Raw genomic sequence first — 20,779 nt, 5'->3', positions numbered from 1 at the left:
AGCTCGTCTTCAAGCAGAACTTGCCCCGCCGCAATGTTTGAGACATTAACTCTTTCAATCTCTCCCATGGGGTTAGCAGATTTCCCTTGAAATGCTTAGAGAAACTTGTCTGTGTCCTGACTTACTCAGAAAATCATTCTGTGCAGATAAATAAGGGGAGGGGGGGAAGCCTTCAGAACCCCCCTGTGCTGGCCACAGCAAGATCAGCTACTTGGAAAGATCAGCTATGGCAGAATTCGAGGAGGTTTTGGCTTGCTGTGAGAAAGGGCTTTTCTGAAAAAGAATATTTCAATTTTCCTTTAATAAAGCAAAGGAAGTAGAGTGCATGCCTGTTGGGTCAGCTGGGGGAGTGAAATGCTCTTCACCTCTGTGCTGGTGGCTGCTAGAGGAGGTACTCGCACCCCAGAGCCTTGGTGGGGTCTCTGCTCTGAAGCGTGTGGGGGGAGCCTGCCTGCTGTCTGGTGGGGTGGGTGTCCCTGCCTCTGCCATAGACTCAGCCCTTGCCTGGACCAGCTGGCGGCTGTGAAGATTAAAGAAAAGACTAAATTAAACTTGCTGTGGCAAGGTATGAGCTTAGATCCTTGAATATGAAAGGAGTAGAGCTGGCAGCAAACATCAATGCTTGGTCTCTGCCCTTTGCTGGATTTCTCCAAGGCATCTCTCTCGGGTATCCACAGCAACAGCGCTGATCCAGGAAGGCTCTGTTGTGCAGAGAGCATCTGCCTCTTCGTCTGCTTTCCTGGTGAATCTGGGAAGCTGGTGAGCGAAAGACCAGGAGTAGTTGACACAGGAGAACTCTTTGACCCTTTCCACCCCTTGTTTTGGAAAGGAAGGTGTACAGCAGCTCTTTTTCTTAACCTGGACACCCTTGCTGCTCCTCCTCTTTTTCCTCAGCTTCCTCCCTGGGTATTTTCTGGCAGGAAGGCCACTCCAGGACGTGATACCACATGTGCCCATGGAAAACCCTCTCTTTGCTCCTGTTCAGCAGCGTTGGACCCAGAGGTAGGACAAACAACATTGCCTTTATTTGTGCCCCCCATTTTATTCCCTACAAGCTCATGTTTCCAGTGCAGTCTCTGACCTTCTTTCTGTTCCTTCTGACTCAGTCGATGGCTGTATCTGTTCTCTTTAGGGCTGGCAGTGGTGGGCTTGAGGCTGAATCTGGAGGGACTTGTCGCACCTCACTCAGGAGGAAGCGGTGAGGAGCCTTCGCCTTTCCCAAGCAGCAGCCAGGCAAGAGACACAGTGTTTTTCACTGCTTCTGGACCGAGGAAACACATTTTCACTTCCTTAATGCTGACAGCAGCTTGGCTCTAGTTGGACATTGGCTTTTCTGTGGATTTACAGAGAGGAGAACAGATGTATAATATCTATCCTGTAAATGCTGGATTGTTCAATAAGATAATCTTCCTCTCTGAGCACCAGGGCAGAGGCATTAGGTCAGTCAGAGAGGCACAGCATCTGGCTGCAGCACTCTCCGTGCCTCCCCTGATCCACGAGGACAGGGCCACAGATCTTCCTGCCGAGAGAGGTTCGTTTCTACAAGGACCAAACATTCTGCACAGGGCAGGACAGCGAAACCACTGTGAAGCCCCTCTGACATGTTAGAGGCATGGGCAGTGCTTGATGGGGGCTGAGTAGGGAACCCTGAAGATGCTCCTGCTACAGGAGTGTGAAAGCTGATGAGTAAAAGCTGGGGCTGCCCCACGCTTGGGCTGTGCTTGGAGATGGCTTAGAGCGTGGGGAAGGGAGCAGGAAAGGCTTTGAGATAGAAGAGACATAGGATCAAGTAACAGGTGGATCTGGGAGCCTCCATCTTCCGGTAAGCATTGACAAGTGAGCTGGAGGCATATCTGGGATCCAGGGGGAATATCCACCTGGATCCACAGTAATTTGTTCCTTTGCCCCCTCTGCCTCTGAGCTTGGGTTTGTAGCACAATACTTCTGTGCTGTCCTACACTTGCTGTGTTAGATGGGGAATGAAAGTGTCTTTTGAGGGGCTTTCACCTCCCTTTGCTGAAGGGCATGACGTGGGGTGAATTTTGGCCATTGCATTCAGCAGTTATGGCTTCTGCTTTTTGGCTTGCCTGCGACAGAAGGCAGCAGGATCTTTGCCAGCTCCAAATGGTCTGCAGGGAAACAGCTTGAGCCTTTGCCACGGTCAGAGGACACGCATGCAGCACTGTGACCGTCTCGAGGACTCACACCGGTCAAACTCGGTCATGGATCTCTTCAGAGAACCACGTTGCAGCAATGTGAGAGCCTGGGCATGGTCACGCCAGGGCGAAGAGCCTGCTGGGGACAGGTGCTGGGTCCAAGACGGCGTGGTCCGGGTGCGTGGTGGAGCTCAGCCCAGGGAAGGATGGGCATCATCTTGTGTAATGGCAGGTGACCTGCCCCTCTTTGGGGACAGCATGGTAAAATGCTGCTCCATCTGTAACTGGGCTTTAGAAGCGGTAGAAGTCAGGAGCTGGGAGAAGTGGGGCTAGAAGCCAGCAGTACCCCTGTGGTGCGGGAAGTCAGGGCAGGGTGCTCGCTGGCACCGGTGCCGTGCCCGGAAGAGCACGCTGCGGTGGGGACAGAGGGATCATGGGAAGGAAGCCGGGAAAAGCGTGCCAGAACTGAAGTCTGGATCCGTTCCGTCTGAAAGCAGGCGAGGAAAAGGGTTAGAGTGTGGCTGGGGACAAAGGGCGGTTATCCCACGTAGTTCCTGCTGCAGAGGTGTGTGTGCTGTTCCTCCCGCGCTCTGGCTGGAAAGCAGCTGCAGCTCTCCGCCAGAGCTGTTGCCGCATTTCTCAGGCAGCTTTTAGATGGTAAATCATCGGAGATTGGTTTTTCTCTCTCGGTTCCTCCTTTCCCAGAGCACAGGGCAGCCCCAGCATATCTGTGGTCTCTGCTGTGGGCAATGAGCTCATCTGGGCAAACACCTGCCTGTCAAGATTTATTTTTTTTATTACTATTATTTTTTTAAGGAGGGAGAAAAAAAAAGTAATTTCCTTCCTTCTTTCTCAGTTGGGCAACTTCCGTCCTTCCCCTCCCCGCACGGGAGCCCCACGGCCAGAGTTCACTCTCAGCCCTAGACCAAAGGCAAGAGCTAACCTCCTCACTTTCTGCAGCCCTTTTGTGTTTGTTTTGTTTTGTTTTAACTTTCTTGAAGGCAGGAAGAGGATTTTTCTCACAATTCAATCTCAGGCACTGCCTGGCATGAAGAAACAGAGCCAACCCCGAGAGCTGCCAGCAACTAGCTGCTATCGGAGGGGATTTTGGGGACTGCCAGCCTGGGCTGGGCATGTTCTCCCTGCTCTTGTGCCCCCCTGACTGGCTTTCCAGCTCTGCTTGGAGAGTCTCTTAGTGCCTTACTTTATCGTTTCTATATTATTCTAGTGCTTAGCTTTGCCAGCCACCAGCTACTGCTTCCTTTTGTGAGGTGCTGTTTACATGTGTCTATATGTGTCTATATCTTTAATATATATTCATATATTTGTTTATATATTGTGTATAAATATATCTTTTAATATATATTTATATATATATCTCAATGAAATAAAAAGCTCCTAGCCCAGCAAGCCAGTAACTGAAGCTGAGCTAGAGATGGAAGAGTGAGGAGGAGCACAGGGGTACAGTGAGTTGGGAGATGGGGAGCCGCTGGGGCCACAGAAGAGTGTTTAATAGTGTCATGGAATAGTGTTGGGAGGAAGAGGAGAAAAGAAGAGGAAGGTGGTTGTGTTGTACTGGGAGAAACTGGCGAGATCCTGTCACGGAGAGGGCAGCGGAAGGGGAAAAGGGGGGGAAACTGGGGAAGCAACAAAGTCAATGAGTCGGTGAGGTTTGGGTGAGCTGGAGGAGCTGCCTTGCTTGGCTGGGAGATGGCTGGAGCAGAGAGAGAGCAAGGGAAGCTGCAAAGGAGGAAATGAGCCTGGGTGGAGGAGAGCTGCCCCAGGCACTGGGAGGAAAGCTGGGATGGAGGAAAACTGCTGGTGGTGATCAGAAGGGAGACTATAAGAAATGGAGACCCTAGGAGTGCAACGGGGCTGGAAGCAGGCGAGCAGCCAGCTTTGCTGATGGCGGGGTTGTTACAGGCAGGTTACAGAGAGAGAAGCAGCTTGCAGCCCTTGCTTTCGGCTGGCGTCCAACATGGCCACGATCAGCCTGTCCCAATTTTGTCCATTCAGCCCTTGTACCTGACTCTGTTGTTGTTCTGCAGCTCGGGTTGATGAAAATGGCTGATGGCAAAGAGGACCCCGCCGTGTTCACCTCCACTTCTCTGCCCTCAGACCCACGGCTGCTGGCTACGGTGACTAATGCTTACCTGGGCACCCGTGTATACCGGGACATCCTCCACATCAACGGTGTGTACAATGGGGCGGTGGGAGACACGCACCGTGCCGACATCCCCAGCCCTGTTAATGTTAGGATGATGGTGCCTGGTGCGGACAGCCTGGCTGAGACCTTCACCTTGAACACCTGGACAGGTAAACAGCAGAGCACGGGCAGGAATCTCCTTTGCTGCCTCCTTTCACATCTTCATCTTGGGCACCCATTGCTCTTTCCCTCTAACTGCTGGTGACCCTCTTCTAGAAGTTAAACCCCTCTTTGCCTGTGTTGGCTCTTCCACAAGGTCGCATCTTCTCCCCATTCTCTGTTTGCCTGAGGGGTGGTGTTCTTCTGAAGTCATGTGGGAGCAAGTGGCAAATTCCCCTTTCTTGTGAGAATAAGAGTGATTTTCAGACTGTATCTCAATCCCTGCTGGAGCTAGGCTTGGCAAACACTGTTTAATCATGAAGCCTGATAAAATGTTTTATAGCACAAATCATTCCTCAGTGGCTTAGCCAGATTCGGTATGTTAACAGTGGTGTCCAGTCAAAAGCTGTGTTTGGATCTGGACTTGGGAAAGATGGTTCCTTTGTCAGTAGGAACCAGTAGATAGGGCAGAAATGGGAATCTGGGGCAGAACATCAGGACCTGATGGTTCAAAAGGCTGACGGCTCTCGTTGTGCTTACAGGAACCTTCAGCCATGTGCTTCAGGCAACAGATTATGGAGCCACCCATCAGATCTATGCTCACCATTCCCTTGTCCACTTGATGGCCTTCAGCATCACCATCTGGCGATCAGCTCACACCACCCAACCCATCACGGTCCAGCTCCAGACTCCTTTTGTGCCAAAGAGCCAGGACTTGGACCTGAACCAAGGACCAGATTTCCAAGGAGCACAGTGAGTTTGGATCACGGGAGGACCTTGCCCTGAATACATCCTTCATGGGCTGTTGCACGCTGCCCTGCTCACCGTTAGGAAATAAATTGCAAAAGTAAGGCTAGAGCTAGACTGAAATGGTAAGAAGCATGGAGGCTTGTGCAAATCTGCTTCTTCCTGGCAGGTATAAACAAACCCCAAAATTAAGCATAGAAATATTTTTATTAGTTGCAACTCCAGAATTAGTACTTACCAACATGTAAAAGAGCAACAAAGGCCACAGGGACTAGATGTGATTACAAAGAAAGGAGTTTGGGGAAGATGGCGAGTTTGGAGGAGATGGCCTCTGAAAATGGCTTGCTGGGATTGGGGACCAGTCGTAATGCATTTCACTCTCCTACACTTTGGGGGTGGGACAGCAGCTGAGCTGAAGCTTGGGGACAAAGGAGTTCCACCCTGGGTGGGAATGGGAGCCTGATACCTGCAGCTGGGTGAGGTCCCCTCTGAGTGGGTGGACGTGATGGAGTCCCACCTACTCTGCTCTCCCTTCCCTGGTTGCTTGATGTCTCCCACAGATACATCTACGGGAAGACGCTGGTTCCTGAGGTGGAGGGGGGACCCCGTCCCACAGTTCACATGCTCTGGACTCCTGTGCCGCAAACCTTGACGTTGCATGGGGAGGAGCGGGAGCGATCCTGGGAGTTCCTGATTGCTGTGGCTGAGAGCGAAGAGGAGGCAAAGAGGAGCTACAGTGAAGGGCTGGCCCTCATCGCTGCTGGCTCCCTGCACTCCTCCCACATCCATGCGTGGGCCATGCTGTGGCGAGGCTGCTGCATAGACCTGGATGGACCTCTGCCTTTGAGGCAGGCCCTCTACGGGTGTCTCTACTACCTGCTGAGTGCCATCCCACCCCAGGGAAACCCAGGCTTCCTCTTCCATGGCATCAGCCCTGGTGGCTTGTCCAATGGCACTCAGGGCGAGGACTACTGGGGGCACGTCTTCTGGGACCAGGTGGGTGGAGGTCATGCTGGCTGGTAACCTGGGGGCTTTGTACAGTGACTGGGATGGAGAAGACTCGGAGAAGACCCAGCAGGAGACGGCTTTCTCCTTACCCCCAAGTAGGGGTACCTTGGCACCAGCCTCTTGTTAGAGAGCATCCTCCTGCTCCTTTTGTAACGGCTGCCCAGACCCAGTTTGGTCCCTGGAGTTACTTATCTGGGTTGTCCTCTAAATCAAAGGCAAATTGCCAAAATTGAAGCTAGGTGCCTGGGGCTGCTGCCTAGCCAGTGAGGCCGAGGGGCCAGGAGAGACCCCACCGCAGGGCAGACCCCTTCCCCAAGCTGAGGCATGGGGCTAAGATAGTTCAGGTTGCTCACCCAAGGGAGCTTCAGTGACCAGCTTAGAGCACGGCCACCAACTTTTAGCTGTTTAAAATAAAGCAAGTTGAAACCTGCCCTTCTCCTTCCTGCTTTGGTGGCATCAGCGAGCCCTATTGTGCCTGAACCACTGAAAAACCAGAAATGTTTTCTGTGATGGGGTCATTCAGCTTTTAAACGTAGGTTTGGTGTGTACTCGATAAACCGGCTGGGCTGGGTGGCTTTGCCTCAGCCAGAGGCTGCGATCTGCTCTCGATCTGCTCTCGGAGCAGCCACGGTGACTGGGTGCACAGTTCTGCAGCTGAAAAACCATTGCACGGGGTGAGCAGGAGACGCTGCTGGGTGGTGTTGAGGCTCCTGTGCTAAACCTAGTCTGGTCTTTCAGTGGGCAAGGGCTTTTCAGTCCTGTGGACCTTGTGTGCTTTCTTCCTGGTGTTGCGTGTGGTTTTGACCCTCTCCAGAGCTTCTGGCTTTGGAGGACTCCTGCCTCCCTTCTTTTGCATGATGAGAGGGAGGTCCTGCTGAGATCATCCTAGGGAGATACCAGAGAGCAGCAGGCATGGGCAGAAGCAGTCCCTTGTGGATTTATCCCTTTTAATGAGCCCACGGGACAGTACCTTTAAGTAGTAGCAAAATCACAGTCAGAGCATTTGGCATGGAGGTGGACTTGAAGGGTGAAACTGGTGGGAGCATTTGGGTGCCCCACCAGGCAATCCCACCACCTTGTCTTTCTTGGATGTTTCCAGGACACCTGGATGTTCCCAAACATTCTGCTGTTTTATCCTGAAGCTGCCAGAGCCATCCTGGAGTACCGGATTCGCACACTGGAAGGGGCCTTACGCAATGCACAGGAGCAAGGCTACAAGGTGGGGACAGAGATGTTGGGCTGAGGGCAATGCAACCCGGCCACTGCCACCTGGGAGGACAGCTGGGCTTTGCTCTTCATCTCTGGCTCTAGATTTAGCCAGGGGCTGTGAGCAGGGCATTGCCCACAGGTGGTGGACAGGGGAGAGCATCTCAAGACGTTGTGCTCAGCTGCCTCGTGGACGTCTTCTCCTGGCAGGGTGCTAAGTTCCCATGGGAGAGCGCAGCCACCGGCCGGGAAGTCTGCCCTGAAGAGATCTATGGAGCCCAAGAAATCCATGTCACTGGGGATGTTTTGATGGCCTTTGAGCAGTATTATTGCACCACGCAGGTAAAGGGAGCGTGTGCCACCTGCATGGCCCAGTGGCAAGGCCTGCAGGGCATCTGGTGACTGTCACCGTCCCTTCCCAGAGAAACTCTGCTGTTGTCTGCTCCTGTCAGAATTGCTGGTGGCACCCCAGGGTCCCTTCTTCAGCCCTGCCTCCTCTGTCCTTGCTCCTCATGGGTGGCTCAGCATCCTGTTGCCTCAATCCAGGCCAGTTTTCTGACCTTTTCTGCTGCTACATCCATCTCCTTAGAGCTCTTGTCCTTCTGCTGAGTTTGGGTCTGGTTGGGTCTCCCTCATGTGCCTGTTTTTCCTCTGGCTTTGGCTCCCTCCAGGACCAGAAGCTATTCAGGGAGGATGGAGGCTGGAAGCTGGTGGATGCTGTGGCTCAGTACTGGTGCAGCAGGATGGTATGGAGCGAGGAGGAACAATGCTACCACATCAAAGGTACTTCTGCAACTGCCAGACCTGTTTGTAGGGAAGGGGTTTGTGAGCAGAGGCTCGGAGCCCCTCCAGTCAGACCTGGATGGGAATGCATGGGTTCTTCAGACTCTGGCCCTCTAGAATATCTCCTAGATAATGTTTGTGTCTGTACGAACACAAGGCAAGATGCTTGGCTCTTGTCCAATGCCATGGTATTGGTTGTTTTTTTCTTTCAACCCCTTGCCACTCATAGGACATGATGTCTAAATGTCTCCTTCCATAGTGGTACAAGCTGATGCCGCAAGCATGGGTGCCTTCAGATCTGCTGTTGTGACTGGTGGCACTTAGAGAAAACAGAGTGCAAGGGCTTTAGAGAGGAAGGACTTTTCTAAGTCTTTTCTAGGAGACCTGAGTTTAAATCCCCCAGGGAATCTGCAGGAGTTTAATCCCTTGAAGGACATCTGGTGCTGTTGGTGTAGAACAAGTACAACTGCTGATATGTCTGGCAGGGCAAAGGGTCTCTCCCCAGGCAGCAATCCTGCTGAAGCAACATTATGTTAACGAGCGCAAGTTACCAGTGATGGGCTGCTTCTGAAAGGGGACACTGAGGAAGAAAATGAGAAGTGAAGATGTGTTTGTGGGAGAAGGTTCTAGAGGAGAAGGCTGGGTTAGGGCAAAGGGGTCTCGATGAAAATGGGGTGATCAGAGCTAGAAGAGCCCCTGGGGTTACTGCAGGCTAGCTCTTGGTGCAAAGATCCTCGGAGACAGCCCCAGTGCCCCCAAAGGAGTCACATATTTAATTGTCTATTTTCATGTTTCTCTTGGGAAGTGGCCATCTCTCCTCCTGGGGACAATCTGCACAAAAGCAGCAAAGGAAGGAGCTGAGCGTGTAGCTAGGGAAAGATTTAATGACTTGATTGAATGACTTGAAAGAATTTATAGGTCACCTTGCCTGTGAAGTGAGGGAGATGCCCTCAGGTTGAGGTATCTACTGCCCGTCAGCCAAAGCTGTAAGCCAATTTGCTTCTCCTTCACAACAAGCATCACTTACATTCTCTTCTATTGAGCATTGCACCAAGATCACTGTGGGATCCTGCCAGAAGCAGGGAGGCAACACCTTGCCAAGTGGGCAGGTGTCCCTGCAACGGGAGAGCTTCCCTTCCTTGTGCCACCTCCCTGAGGAGGGGCACAAAGCCATGCCAAACCTTGGGTTTGCTGCGGTGTGAAGTGTCCCCTTCCTCTTTCTCCAGGTGTCATGCCCCCAGATGAGTATCATTACCGGGTTGATAACTCTGTTTACACCAACGCCGTGGCCCAGCGGAGGTAACGCGCATGCCTTGTTGAAGCACTGGCTCATCTCTCTTCTTTTCTGCCTAGCAACATGGCAGGGGTAGGAGGCAGGAGGGCTCCCACGTGGGATACACCTTTCCTCTCTTCACATACCTCTACCCGAGCTCGTCTCCTTTGCCTGCCTTTGCAGTCAGCAGAAAGAAGTAGGTGGTCCCGTGGTTGTTCGTCTGACCTGTTTCAGGTGTCTGCATGAGACTGAGAGGGATTCCACTTCACAGGAGGGTTTCTCTCCCTGCATTTTGTGAGGTGTCTATACAATTAGCCAGCTGGAGACATCTAAAGCTAGAGGAATGGACTCCCTACTCCAGCAATGAAAGCTATTACCCCAAGCTTAAACTTTGACCCATGTTCTTTCAGAGTAGCTGTTTCTTTGCAGTTATGGCTCAATTAGTTCTTTCTGTTCCCTTTCTTCTCTTCCCCTCTCTGAGGCAGTCACAGGCACCCATGCCTGACATAAAGCATTGTTCCTTGCTTCTTTTCAGCTTAAATTTTGCAGCTGATATTGCTCGGGACTTCTTGATCCCTGTGCCAGAGGAGTGGGTGGACTGTGCCAAGAAAATCAAAGTGCCCTTTGATGCAGAGAAGAAATATCATCCTGAGTACGATGGTTACAGCCCAGGTGAGTGGAGAGGCAGCAGCAGAGCTTTGAATTGTCCACTGCTCTTTCTTTTTAAGCCTGCAAGAAGTGGGGACTCTGACTTTTTCAAAGAGGGGAACAGTGGCTGAATGGTTGGCCGAAGAAAAAAATCTCTAGTGTTGCTCTCCCAAGTGCAGCATTTGGGTTGCCAGTGTGGAGAGCCTGGCTCGTAGATGTGTTTTCTGCCTCTTGGCAGATCATTTCTCATTAGTGGGCTCATAAAATTAGGAAATTTGGGAACACAGAGAGTAGGAAGAGACTTTTAGTACTAGGCTGCGATGACATGGTTGCTATGAAGCCATTGCTGACAGTTAGGTCTATCTTTCCAAGGTCAAGTGCCATGTGTTGTCCTTCCAGCACCCCTGGGCCCTCTGGAAGTGAAGGGGCCAGTTCCAGTAGAAACGCATACCCAGTTTAGTGCCCCTTTTCTCACAGTTAGAGGCAGGGTAATGTGGGTGCATAGTGTCGTGGGAGCTATTTCTTTGCACATGAAATTTAGGTGACAGCAGTCTGGGTGCCATCATGTTAGGGCTGTGCCAGCGTCCTGCCTTGACACAGCTTCCAGCAAACATGGCACCAGGGACAAACCATAAGCTGCTGTTCTGCTCTGCCTTTAGCAAGGCAGCAAGGAGTTATCCTCCCTGCAGCTCCACTACCTTCCCCCTGTTGATGTGGCCTTTGTTGTTCTAAGTTTATGATTCTGTGTGAGTCAGGTTTGTTCAGCGTATGAATAAATAGACAATCAGTCTGCCATCTACTCCCAGCTGGCATACGTGGTCTCACCAACTCCTTTTCCCAGGTGAACCTGTGAAACAAGCTGATGTTGTCTTGCTTGGATTCCCACTGATGTACCCCATGAGCTCTGAAGTCCGGAGAAATGACCTGGAGATGTATGAGCCCATCACTGAGCTGGATGGGCCAGCCATGACCTGGGTAAGGAGAGGAGCAAAGCCTAGGTGGGATTCATCCATGAGGTGGTTGTTTCTGTCCGAGTTAGTCACTGCCAGCCCCATCAGTGGGCACGATTTTTCAGACCTGCTTTAAACTCTAAGGGATTGTGGGCAGTGCAGAGCTAGAGACATGTGCTGCACATGTCTGCTCTGGGCCAGAAGGGTGCCAGTTGTGGTGTCATTCTGGAGCCTTTGCTGTATTGTCACCCCTGGGGGAGACAGGAGCTGGTGAAAGGCCTTTTTTCTCTCCTGCAGAGCATGTTTGCAGTGGGCTGGCTGGAGCTAAAGGAGGTGCAGAGAGCCCAGAGCCAACTGAACAAGTGTTTCAGCAACATCACAGAGCCCTTCAAGGTTAGCTGTGTGTCGTGTCATGGGTACTTCCCTGTGACAAATGCCTCTTTTTTTTTCTGTCTTGCCTGTTCCTAAGTAGGTCACGTCACACAGAGATATCACTTGGACTGGAGCCTATGCTGACTGCATGTGGGGTCACTAGGTTATTGTTATATTAACTAGGTGGTAGCACACTCTGTCTCTTCTCTGTATGCTTCCGAAGAGCAGTAAGGAGGCATCTGCTTCCTACCAGGCAATACAAAGCCAAGGGTCAGTATCATGCTCGCCCCAGGCTTCCTTCTGCTTGCCAGGGATGGCAAAGGGAATGGCGATGGTGGTATTTAGAGATGCATCAGAGCCCACCCACCGCCTCATGCCAGGATGGGCATGGTCATTGCAACACCCCACATATGTGACAGTGCCAATGATAAGCATATTCAAATCCACAAAACTGTATGAAAAGTCCCAATGCAACTCTTGAGTCATTTCTTTCTCTTGCTGGAGCAGATCTGGGTGGAGAACTCAGATGGGTCAGGAGCTGTGAACTTCTTGACCGGGATGGGTGGATTCTTGCAAGCTGTCCTCTTTGGCTACACAGGGTTCAGGTGAGCCCCTATGTTATGTTACATTTAGCAACTAGGTGTCACTTGAAACCTTACTGTTTAGCTGGAGCAATGTGGTTTTACTTATGAAAAAGAAGGGAACTTGCAACATCCAGAATATCCTCCAAAACTCCCAGCAGGTAACAAACAAACAGGAATGTCAATGATCCTGGATGAACTGTGGATACTAGGGACAGTTAGTCACTGGTGGAGAACAGGGTGGAGTTATCAGAAATGATAAGCTTTGGTCCATTTCTCCTCCAACTACATCAGTGTTGAAAGCTATTGGCTTCAAAAGGAGTCAAAGCTAGGCCAACAATGAGCTCTTCAACACTAGTTGACACCCTCAGTGAAGAGGGACATCACTGTATGATCTCGGGATTGTGGGTAGCTTGTATCATTTTGATGTCTGCATGTCAGAAACACATCCAGACCTGCCTGCTCCATAGGCGGTTGTAGCTTTGGTTTCTTCACAAAGTGTGGATGAAGCTTAAAGACTATGATCCACCAATTACATTGGCCTTTTTGTTAACTAATTGAAGAGAAAGTCTGTACAAGCACCTTGCAGGCAAATACAGGACTTCTTCTTAATACACCTTATACACTGTGGCCTTTCGAAGCAGACCTTTGTAAATGGAGACCCCAGTCCTCTACCACTGCACTGAGCTGCCGTAGGCCTAGTCCCACTTTAAAGACAGGAAACAGATTCAGAACTGGTAAGAGACTCTCTCTGGGTCACTTGATGAGTTAGTTGCACAATTGAGAAGCTAAATGTCATTCTCTAAGTCTGTCCTCAGGCTTAGCTATAACATCATCCCATCTCCTTTGGATGTGGCGTGGAAAGACCTTCTACAGCCCCTCTGAAGCAATCTGACATCTGCACACATGTGGCTCTGCAAGCCTCTGTGGAGGAAAGTGCTCAGCTGGCATCGCCACAGCATTAAAATATCTTAGAAAAAACATTAAGCTGTTCATGTAATTTCAAAGCTGTGTCTAGTACCCAAAGCAGCCCGGTGGTTTCAACCCTGAAGCAATGGGCTCTTGAGCATATTCTTAGTTTAATTGAGGATGGATCAAACTGACAAGCCTTTTGATTTCCATTGAAACCTTCTAGTACTAACTATGTGTTTTTACTCCATGTGTGTGGCCAGAAGCTGCTGAGAAACCCACCAGTTTCTTGGTGGAGCTGGGTGTGAGCTACCATATTCCCAGCTGAAAACCTCAATCTCAGTTTTTGCAAAGCTTGAAGGTCTTCAGATGCTCTGTGTGTCAGGTTGGGCCCCTCTTGGCACAGGCTTAAGCCACAGGCTTTGGGGCTCCAGCCAAATTTCCGCAGATGTGGAGATGACATTTATGCAGCCCTCAAGGCTGCGCTCTTGCCTTGCCTGTTGTGAGCCACAGAGCCTGGCTGGTGCATTGGCCTGCCCCTGAGGCTCTCCAGTGTTTTAAGCCTCTCTTGAGTCCTCTCCAGTCTGTTGAGCCCTCTCAACAGGCTGGAGATTATGGTCAAGAGCTCTCCAGTGTCAAGATTTGAGTAGGAGATAAGTGGCCATTGTCTCTTCTTACCCAAAGCCAAAACACACAAATGGGCTCTGCTTGACTTTGGGTAAAGTCTTGGAGAAAGGATTCAAGCTGTTTGCTTGATTTTTATCTTTCGGTGAAGGAGGACATATAGTGGTGCTGAGTTTAAAGCCTTTGAAACTGGTGGGAGTGGGAGCTGATGTGGGTTTCTGAAGGTCACCGTGCCAATGCACTTTGGTCACAGCCCAGAGGGAAAGTGAAAACCGAGCTGTGTGGACGCATCTTTGTTGAGGTGGCAAATTACAGAGGAGAGGGACAGTGCTAGTGGTCATGTGTGTCTCGTGATTTAATTGAGCAGGGCTTCCAGGAGCATCTCACCAGGCATGAGGTGAGCTCCCACCATCTCTTCGCTAGCATCATACAGCTTTCAGAGCAACAGCAGGTGAGAACAGATACCTGCTGCTAGGTGCTTGGGCTAAAGCTAAACTTGCATCCTAAAAATCCCAGCTACAGCCATCTCCTGAGCTCCTTACGTGGCTGGAGTTTAGTTCCAGTACATGGCCCAGAGCCTGCGCCCCTAGGTTCGTGTGACCAGATTTCAATGGCAATTCCTGCTTGGGGTCCATGGGCACCTCTGCTTGTTCCTGTGCTCCATTCCCCTCCCTGTCTCAGAGCAGGGTATTCCTGAAGTTTTGCCAGCATAGCTGCTGCTGAAGCCGACCTCTGAACCGGAGTGGGGAACTGGAGCCGCATTGGAAGCAAAAAAAAAAATTCTTTTTCTCTTTTTCATTAAAAAAAAAAAAAAAAAAATCCAACCTAATGGAAATCACAGACCCCAGCTGAGGAACTGGAAGGGGGACAGGAACACCTTAGGGTGCTGGGCTGTGTAATCATGGCCTGAGTAGCTCTTCACCACATGCTTCATCCGTGTGTTTGGGAATTGCCTGGAGATCCTTGGGATACACCAAGGACTCCTTCTGCCCGCAGAGACACGGAGTAATGGGAGGGGCATCTGGGATGTATGAGGCTGTGCTGCCTGTGGAGGTGACCGACCCCACAAAGCTCCTTTCCTTTGTGGCCACCCTTTGTTCCCACTACTGACGTGCTCCTGCCTTTCCAGGATCACAAGGTCCAGCCTCTGCTTCAACCCTGCCCTTCCCAATGACATCAACAAGTTGAACATCACCGGTGTCTCCTACTTTGGCAACAAACTGAAGTTCACCATCGCCAAAGAAGAGATCAGGATCAAAGTGATCGAGTCTCACCAGGACCCTCTGGCACCTCCCTTGGAAGCTGTGCTGGAGGAGTCGGGGCAGCGGTTTCCCCTGCGTGAAGGTACCATCACCTGGGTCTGCTTCCTAAAATAAAGACAATTTAGGGAGAAACCATTCCCATATCTCACATGGGTTGTTTTTTGTTGTAGGGCAGAGCATCTCTATCCCCATGGCGGCCGGCTGGATTCAGAAGTCATCCACTGAGATATTTTAAACCTTGGCTGATCCAGGTTTTACCCACCAGAGAAGCAGAAACAAGTTGAAGAGTGGATGTCGGCGGAGGGGGAAGGTAAAGGTGGGGTGGAAGGGGGCAGTCCTAGGCTGTGCCATAAACCCTTTGCCCCCATGGGACTGTGTGCACTGTCTGTCTTTGTGGCCCTGGGGAGGGGGAGGCGGGTGGACTCAGAGCTCTCCCCTGTGGCTGGGGTGGCAGCAGCTCCCTGAGGGATGCTGAGCATCTTTGTCTGTGCCAGGCGGCACTGAACCCCCTGACTCCCATTCACATGCCTTCAACATCTCTCATTTAACAGAGGAGACAACATCAAGCCTGAAAGCGACTGTTTTAAACCAGTTTTCTAAACACCCATGGCTTGCAGATGTTGAAAGCATAAACATTTATAAGGATGCCCCAAGCTGAATGGATCTATATTTAGTCCAGCCTGTACAGGCACTGTCTCCCAGCTCCTCTGGCATGTCCTGGCTTGGTCCTCACCTTCTCCCAGCCACCTGCGTCACTCCGGGGGCTCAAAGGGCTATGGAGGCTCAGCCAGCGCTGCTTTGCCATGTCAGTCCCACCTGCCAGCGAGCAGAAAGACGAGGATCCCTCGGCTGCGACGCACAGCAGCCTCTGGGGTTTTAATACACCCCAAATCCTGCTGACCCCCATAATGAGAAACTCAGTAAAGGCAGCATGGGGCAGCAGGCAGCGTGGCAGGGTGGATGGAAGTAAGGCTGGAGCTGAGTGTTACTTTGGCACTAATGTTAGTCACAAAATACACAGCCAAAAGCATTTTAGCCCCATTTGGGCAGCACACAGCTCCTTTTCTTTTGAGTTATTTGGCATATAAAATCCCTATCGTGTTATCTACATTATCATCTCTCTTTTTAAGCAGTTTTGGAGTTAAAGCCCTTCTAACTTGACATTTGAAGGGCTACAGGAAGCCCAGGCATCAGTTATCATTAATATTATATCAGATGGTAAGTGCAGTGTTTTTCTGGGGTCTGAGCAGAGTCCTCCTCCGGCTAAGCAGCCTCAGGGCAAGCACAGACCTGCTGTGTATTTGTTAAAGGCATTTTCGGTGTCCTAGAAAGCCCCGAGGGAGAGAAGGAGAAGGGCTGTGCCCATGTACACATGCAAATGGGGGCCACGATGCCCCCCCAACACACAGCTTGCACTTTGCAGCGTTGTCCCCTCCTGCATCCCCCTTCCTGGGGGTGGGTTTGGTGCCTTGTTTCCCAGCCCCAAGCCTTTGCTAGAGCAGACATGGGTCAAAGTGAGGGGATGTCAAAGGCATTCCCTGCCCTGCCAGGGTCTGTACTTTCTCAGAAAAACCCAGCAACCTCAGCTGAATCCCACGGAGTTTATAAAAAGCCCTGCAGCCACTCCCTTCTACAGGCAGCATGTGGGAATGCTTAGGGAAGGAGGCAAAGTGACTCCCCCACCTTATAATTATGCTGGCTCTCCATCAGGCCTTGTCAAAAGTCACCCAACCCCTAATTAGCAGCAGTCCTCAGCAGCAGGGCAGGACAAAGGCACCCCTCCGTTCCCTCGCCCCTGATAACAGCCCTGTGGGCTGCACCTGGATTTGGATTTTGATGGGGTTGGGGATAAAGCTCAGCTCTGAGCTGCATCTCAGATGGTGTTAAAAGGGGTCTCCCCTCCCCCTAAAAAGGCATCCTTTTAGTCCAGTTACCAAAACGAGCTGGCTCTGGCCCAGGGAGGGCAATAGGGAGAGATAGCACAGAGCAATGGGGTTGCGTCCTGCGCTCGTCCCCTCTGTCCTTGCCTGGGGACCTGCTGGGGGACATCTGCTTTACTGCAATGAGTTTGCACGTCTCAGCTCCCCTTGGAGGGGATGACATCTCATCTACTTGAGCATGTCCCCACAGGGCCAAGAAACTTTTCTGCTTCTTTCCCCTTGTCAGTCGCTGGGTGGCTCTAAGGCTCACGGAGATTATTACTTCTCTTGGCTGCGAAGAGCATGATCAGAGTGGAAAAGCTGTATTTATATTATTCCTTTAGCACCCCCCCCTGCACTGCACACAGGCACGGAGAAGATTCGTGATGTGTGAAATGGTTTAATGATTTAAATAGTAATCACCGAAGCTGGAGGGATGCTGTGCTCCATACAGGATAAGAGTTAAAAAAACACCAGGGTAAACAAAAATAAGTGAGCTGCCCCAAGAAGCGTGGCCAGGAGCTGGGGTTGGGCACCGCAGGGCTAAGAGTGCTAGACCAGGCAGGGGAGGGTGAGGGGAGATGCAATGGTGTGGGAGAAGCTTGTGGGGCTGCCTCCCCCCCCAGCCACATGCTGCCCAGTGGGCATGAAAGCTTGTGGACGTGGTCCTGGGTGGCAGAGATGGGTGGTGGCAGGGTTATGCTGGACCAGTGGTCTTTTTGGGGGGCCACCAGCCATGCGAAGGAATTTCTATAAACCTGTCGCCCACCGGTCACTTGTCCTCATCGTCGCTCCCACTGAACTGGTAGGTGAAGAAGCCAACAGACTCCTGGGCGAGCTTGGAGAGGTGGATGACGCCCGTGATGACCAGGGCGGCAAGCAGCAGCGGCAGCACCACGCTCCCCGCCGTGGCCAGGGCATTGTAGCACCGGGCCTTGGAGCTGAAGCGCTGAGCGGCTTCCACGTCCCCAGCCACTTTCCGGTCCCGTGCCTGCAACAGCCGAGAGACGGGGCAGCAGTGCCTGGGCTGCCTGCAGCTCCCTCCCTGTGCCTCCCCCCAGCCCTGCTACGTGGCTTTGGCCCTCTTGCAGCCTGCAATTTAGTCCGCACTGGCTCTACATGCTCCTGCTCCGCTCTCGCCCCGCTTTCTTTGCCACTGGGATTTTCCCTTCTGCGTCTTTCAGAGCCTCACTGGCTCCAGCTCTTGCTTGCCCCCGTCTTTCCACCCTGGTCCAGTCCAGCTGGAGCTGCTCCTGCCAGATGGCGGGTGGAGGGGCCGGGGGCATCATGGCCCCCCAACACCTTCTAGGAAGAAGCAGTTGGTCCTCTGGCAGTGGCAGGAGGCTGTGGTTATCCAGGCCATCTCGCAGCCTCGTTAATAGGTGGCAGGAAAAATGGGGGGGCTTTACCAGGCGATGGTGCCAGCTGCAACCAGCCTTTTGAGGGTGGTGGGCTCTTGTTCCCTACCCCAGCCCTGCCAGGTAGTTATTTCAGATGCTCTATGCCTCCTTGGGAAGGCCATCCCTTGGTACCAACATGGGGAGGGCTCCCAGGTGACCCTAAACATTCAAGTCTCCCATCCCCACTTGGTGCCCCTACCTTGACAGAGAAGGCGAGCGCCACAAAGCCGAGGCAGCAGAAGTTCATGTAGATGGTGTTGAAGATGGACCAGATGAGGTGGTCGCGGGGTGGCGAGGAGGTGAGGATGGTCGGAGACGGCTCCCGCTTGTGGGACAGCGCGGGCAGGTAGTCCTCCCGTGGGTAGGAGGTGTCCATGGCCACGGAGAGGGGCACGCTGCAGTTCTCCTGCTCCAGCAGCCTGGCTGGGGGAGTGGGACAGGGCGTCCCCTTTATATAGTCCTTGTCTATGGCACGGCCTCATCTCCTCTATATATAAACCCAAGAAATTACAGCCCTCCCTGGGCTGTGGTTATCAGACATGCTTGGCTGGGAGCTAGGAGAAACAAACTTGGTTTTGTGAGCCTACACGCTTTTTATATCCAGCCTTCCTCCTGCGATGAGGAGCACAGACAGTTCCAGCATCACCAAAGGAGAGGCCGAGCGCCTGAGGAGGATCATCAGAATGGAGCCATGACTTCGAAGCCAAGTGACTGTCACTCCAAGGGGCTGATATGAGAGAGACCCTTGGTGCCGGGACCTCTGGCTGCGCTGGCTCACACCAATACTTTCAGCCCAATCCCTCCAGGTGGTCTTGGCTAGGAAGACCCCTCGTTTGCAGCATGTTCGGGCTGTCGGATGCATTAAATGGCAACTTAATACCAAAATCTGGAAAAGCTACTTCTACAGGATTCCCTGGAAGCAAGAGGAGATGGGGCTGTGTAGTGGGATGGGGTGTGTACAGCCAGAAAAACACAGAGGTGGGTTTTTTTTTTTCTTTCCTTCTTCTGCTATGCCTCAGCATTTACGAAGAAACTTATCTGGATCTGGACTGGAAGATCTCCACACCGTGGTGGGGATAGAAGCAGAGCGCTGTGGAGCTGGAAGCAGGAGGAGGAGGAGGAGGCTGCCCTGAAGATGCACAAGGACGCTCTTCTTCCCCACTGATAATAAGGCAACAGGCAAGTTGGGTTTGGCAGGCGAGCTTTATTTGTGGCAACAGTATGTACATGTGTGTCACAGATCCCAGGAAGCCCAAGAGCTCCTTGCTGAAGCGCACAAGTAGAGAAAAGAGGGGGGCTGTCCCCTGTGTCCCAACCCGGCCCACCCCTCCCCTTCCTCACGGTGGCTGTGCTGGGATGCCCAGGGGTGCGGGCAGCAAGGGGCCGGGGCTTCTCTCCCTTTCGCCACGCTCCTCCAGTGGGGACATTTTGGGGGAAGGAAGAGGAGGGGAGGAGAAGCACTCCACGTGGTGGCAGCAAGCAGGTCCGTGGCCATGCGGCAGTCAGTTGATTCACCGGGTGGTCGCTATGATGACGATGACAATGATGGCCACCACGCTGAGGACCAGCAGGAGGGAGCAGATGATGTTCAACACCTTGGCACGGTTGCCATGCTGCCGGGCACCCTCCAGGTCCCCCAGTACTTTGCAGTCACGGGCCTGTGGGGGCAAATGGGGGGGTCATTAGGGGCGACCTGGCTGGGGGGGCCGGACTGGAGTTGGCTGCAACGTGGTGCTGGGACCTCACGGACGCATGGGTGGGCAGGCTCGGGGCGGCGGGGACGGCACTGCATCGGGGGAGGACTGAATCGGGGGGGGGGGGGGTGTCCCAGGGCAGGGTGGCATCAGGGGCACCTGGGACGGGAGACCGGAGCTGGGGGTGCTGGGACAGGGGAGGGGGCTGGGTCGGGGGGTCCCGGGGAGTGGGGGTCACTGGCCGGGGAAGGGTCCGGGTCGGGGTGGGGGGGCCGGATCGGGGCGTCGGAGGGGGCTGGGGAGGGGGGGTCCGGGGTCAGGGCGGGGTCGGGATGTGTCGGCTGTCCCGGGCCGGGTTGGCTCTGGGGGTGGCAGGAGGAGCTGGCCGGGGGTCCCGGGACGGCTTGGCCGGTTCCAGGGGACCGAGCCGGGCTGGTGCGGGGGTGGCGGGTGGGGGTCCCCGGGCCGCCCCCCCCCCCCCCCCTCACCTTGATGGAGAAAACGAGCGCGGGAAAGCAGAGGCAGCCCAGGTAAGTGAGCCCGTAGCCCAGCAGGACGTTGACGAGGGACCAGACCACGTAGTCCCGGGGCTGCCCGTCGGGGCCGGCGGCGGGGGTCGCCCCCTGCCCGGGGGGCTGCAGCGGGATAGACACCTCCGCCTGCCGGGGCTTCATGGCCGGGACGAGCCAGCAGCCGAGGGGAGGGAACGCTGGGGAAACGAAACCCGGCCCCGCACCGCCCCATCGCGCCGGCCCCGGCCCCGGCCCCCCCCGGGGCGGGCAGAGCGGCCGGACAGCCCCCGGCCCGGGGCCACCCGGGTGGGAGGTGGGTGGGCTCAGTCCCCCTCCTGGGGTGGCTGCCACCCAGGGCACGGTCGCCCCACGGCACGGTTGCCCGTGTCCCTCTACCTCCACCCGGCGGGTGTGGGGCAGCTGTGGGGAG

At 53.3% G+C, this 20,779-nt stretch overlaps 3 protein-coding genes across 8 annotated transcripts; 1 reads left to right on the top strand and 2 right to left on the bottom strand.

Annotated features, from left to right (window-relative positions):
• The first annotated feature begins 168 nt into the window (after window positions 1–168).
• Window positions 169–19,344, top strand: PGGHG (protein-glucosylgalactosylhydroxylysine glucosidase). Of its 6 annotated transcripts, none has more exons than XR_011328264.1 (15): window positions 172–1,002; window positions 4,205–4,472; window positions 5,004–5,214; window positions 5,769–6,204; window positions 7,316–7,435; window positions 7,633–7,764; window positions 8,094–8,205; window positions 9,432–9,504; window positions 10,014–10,150; window positions 10,968–11,101; window positions 11,374–11,469; window positions 11,956–12,053; window positions 14,692–14,906; window positions 14,995–15,134; window positions 19,163–19,344. XR_011328264.1 is itself a non-coding variant. In XM_069804428.1 (15 exons), the coding sequence occupies exons 1-15, from the start codon at window positions 619–621 to the stop codon at window positions 15,057–15,059; spliced, it is 2,346 nt and encodes a 781-aa protein (XP_069660529.1). In that variant the 5' UTR covers window positions 176–618; the 3' UTR covers window positions 15,060–15,194. The 6 variants fall into 6 exon arrangements, 4 of the variants coding, with proteins under 4 accessions (XP_069660528.1, XP_069660527.1, XP_069660529.1 ...); XR_011328265.1 differs by lacking the exon at window positions 19,163–19,344 and adding an exon at window positions 15,376–16,792; XM_069804428.1 differs by lacking the exon at window positions 19,163–19,344 and having other exon boundaries at window positions 176–759; window positions 895–1,002; window positions 14,995–15,194.
• On the bottom strand, window positions 17,124–19,099 carry LOC138689412 (interferon-induced transmembrane protein 5-like). The gene is made up of 2 exons (XM_069804431.1): window positions 18,343–19,099; window positions 17,124–17,734 (listed from the first exon to the last, which is right to left on the bottom strand). The coding sequence occupies exons 1-2, from the start codon at window positions 18,517–18,519 to the stop codon at window positions 17,516–17,518; spliced, it is 396 nt and encodes a 131-aa protein (XP_069660532.1). The 5' UTR covers window positions 18,520–19,099; the 3' UTR covers window positions 17,124–17,515.
• On the bottom strand, window positions 19,328–20,561 carry LOC138689413 (dispanin subfamily A member 2b-like). The gene is made up of 2 exons (XM_069804432.1): window positions 20,326–20,561; window positions 19,328–19,801 (listed from the first exon to the last, which is right to left on the bottom strand). The coding sequence occupies exons 1-2, from the start codon at window positions 20,509–20,511 to the stop codon at window positions 19,655–19,657; spliced, it is 333 nt and encodes a 110-aa protein (XP_069660533.1). The 5' UTR covers window positions 20,512–20,561; the 3' UTR covers window positions 19,328–19,654.
• Between the last annotated feature and the right edge of the window lie 218 nt (window positions 20,562–20,779).

The sequence above is a fragment of the Haliaeetus albicilla genome, chromosome 16, assembly GCF_947461875.1.
Source record: "Haliaeetus albicilla chromosome 16, bHalAlb1.1, whole genome shotgun sequence".
NCBI classification, from domain to species: domain Eukaryota; kingdom Metazoa; phylum Chordata; class Aves; order Accipitriformes; family Accipitridae; genus Haliaeetus; species Haliaeetus albicilla.
The sequence above is the reverse complement of the archived record's forward strand: the minus strand, read 5'-3'. Positions and strand labels throughout refer to the sequence as shown.

Excerpts from the sequence above, each read along its gene's own strand:
- PGGHG (XM_069804426.1), top strand. The coding sequence starts at position 619 with ATGCTTGGTCTCTGCCCTTTGCTGGATTTCTCCAAGGCATCTCTCTCG. Across the intron at positions 7,436-7,632 it reads CACAGGAGCAAGGCTACAAG|GGTGCTAAGTTCCCATGGGA; the intron begins GTGGGGACAGAG and ends TTCTCCTGGCAG. Across the intron at positions 10,151-10,967 it reads GTACGATGGTTACAGCCCAG|GTGAACCTGTGAAACAAGCT; the intron begins GTGAGTGGAGAG and ends TCCTTTTCCCAG.
- LOC138689412 (XM_069804431.1), bottom strand. The coding sequence starts at position 18,519 with ATGGACACCTCCTACCCACGGGAGGACTACCTGCCCGCGCTGTCCCAC. Across the intron at positions 17,735-18,342 it reads CGCTCGCCTTCTCTGTCAAG|GCACGGGACCGGAAAGTGGC; the intron begins GTAGGGGCACCA and ends CGGCTGTTGCAG.
- LOC138689413 (XM_069804432.1), bottom strand. The coding sequence starts at position 20,511 with ATGAAGCCCCGGCAGGCGGAGGTGTCTATCCCGCTGCAGCCCCCCGGG. Across the intron at positions 19,802-20,325 it reads CGCTCGTTTTCTCCATCAAG|GCCCGTGACTGCAAAGTACT; the intron begins GTGAGGGGGGGG and ends TTGCCCCCACAG.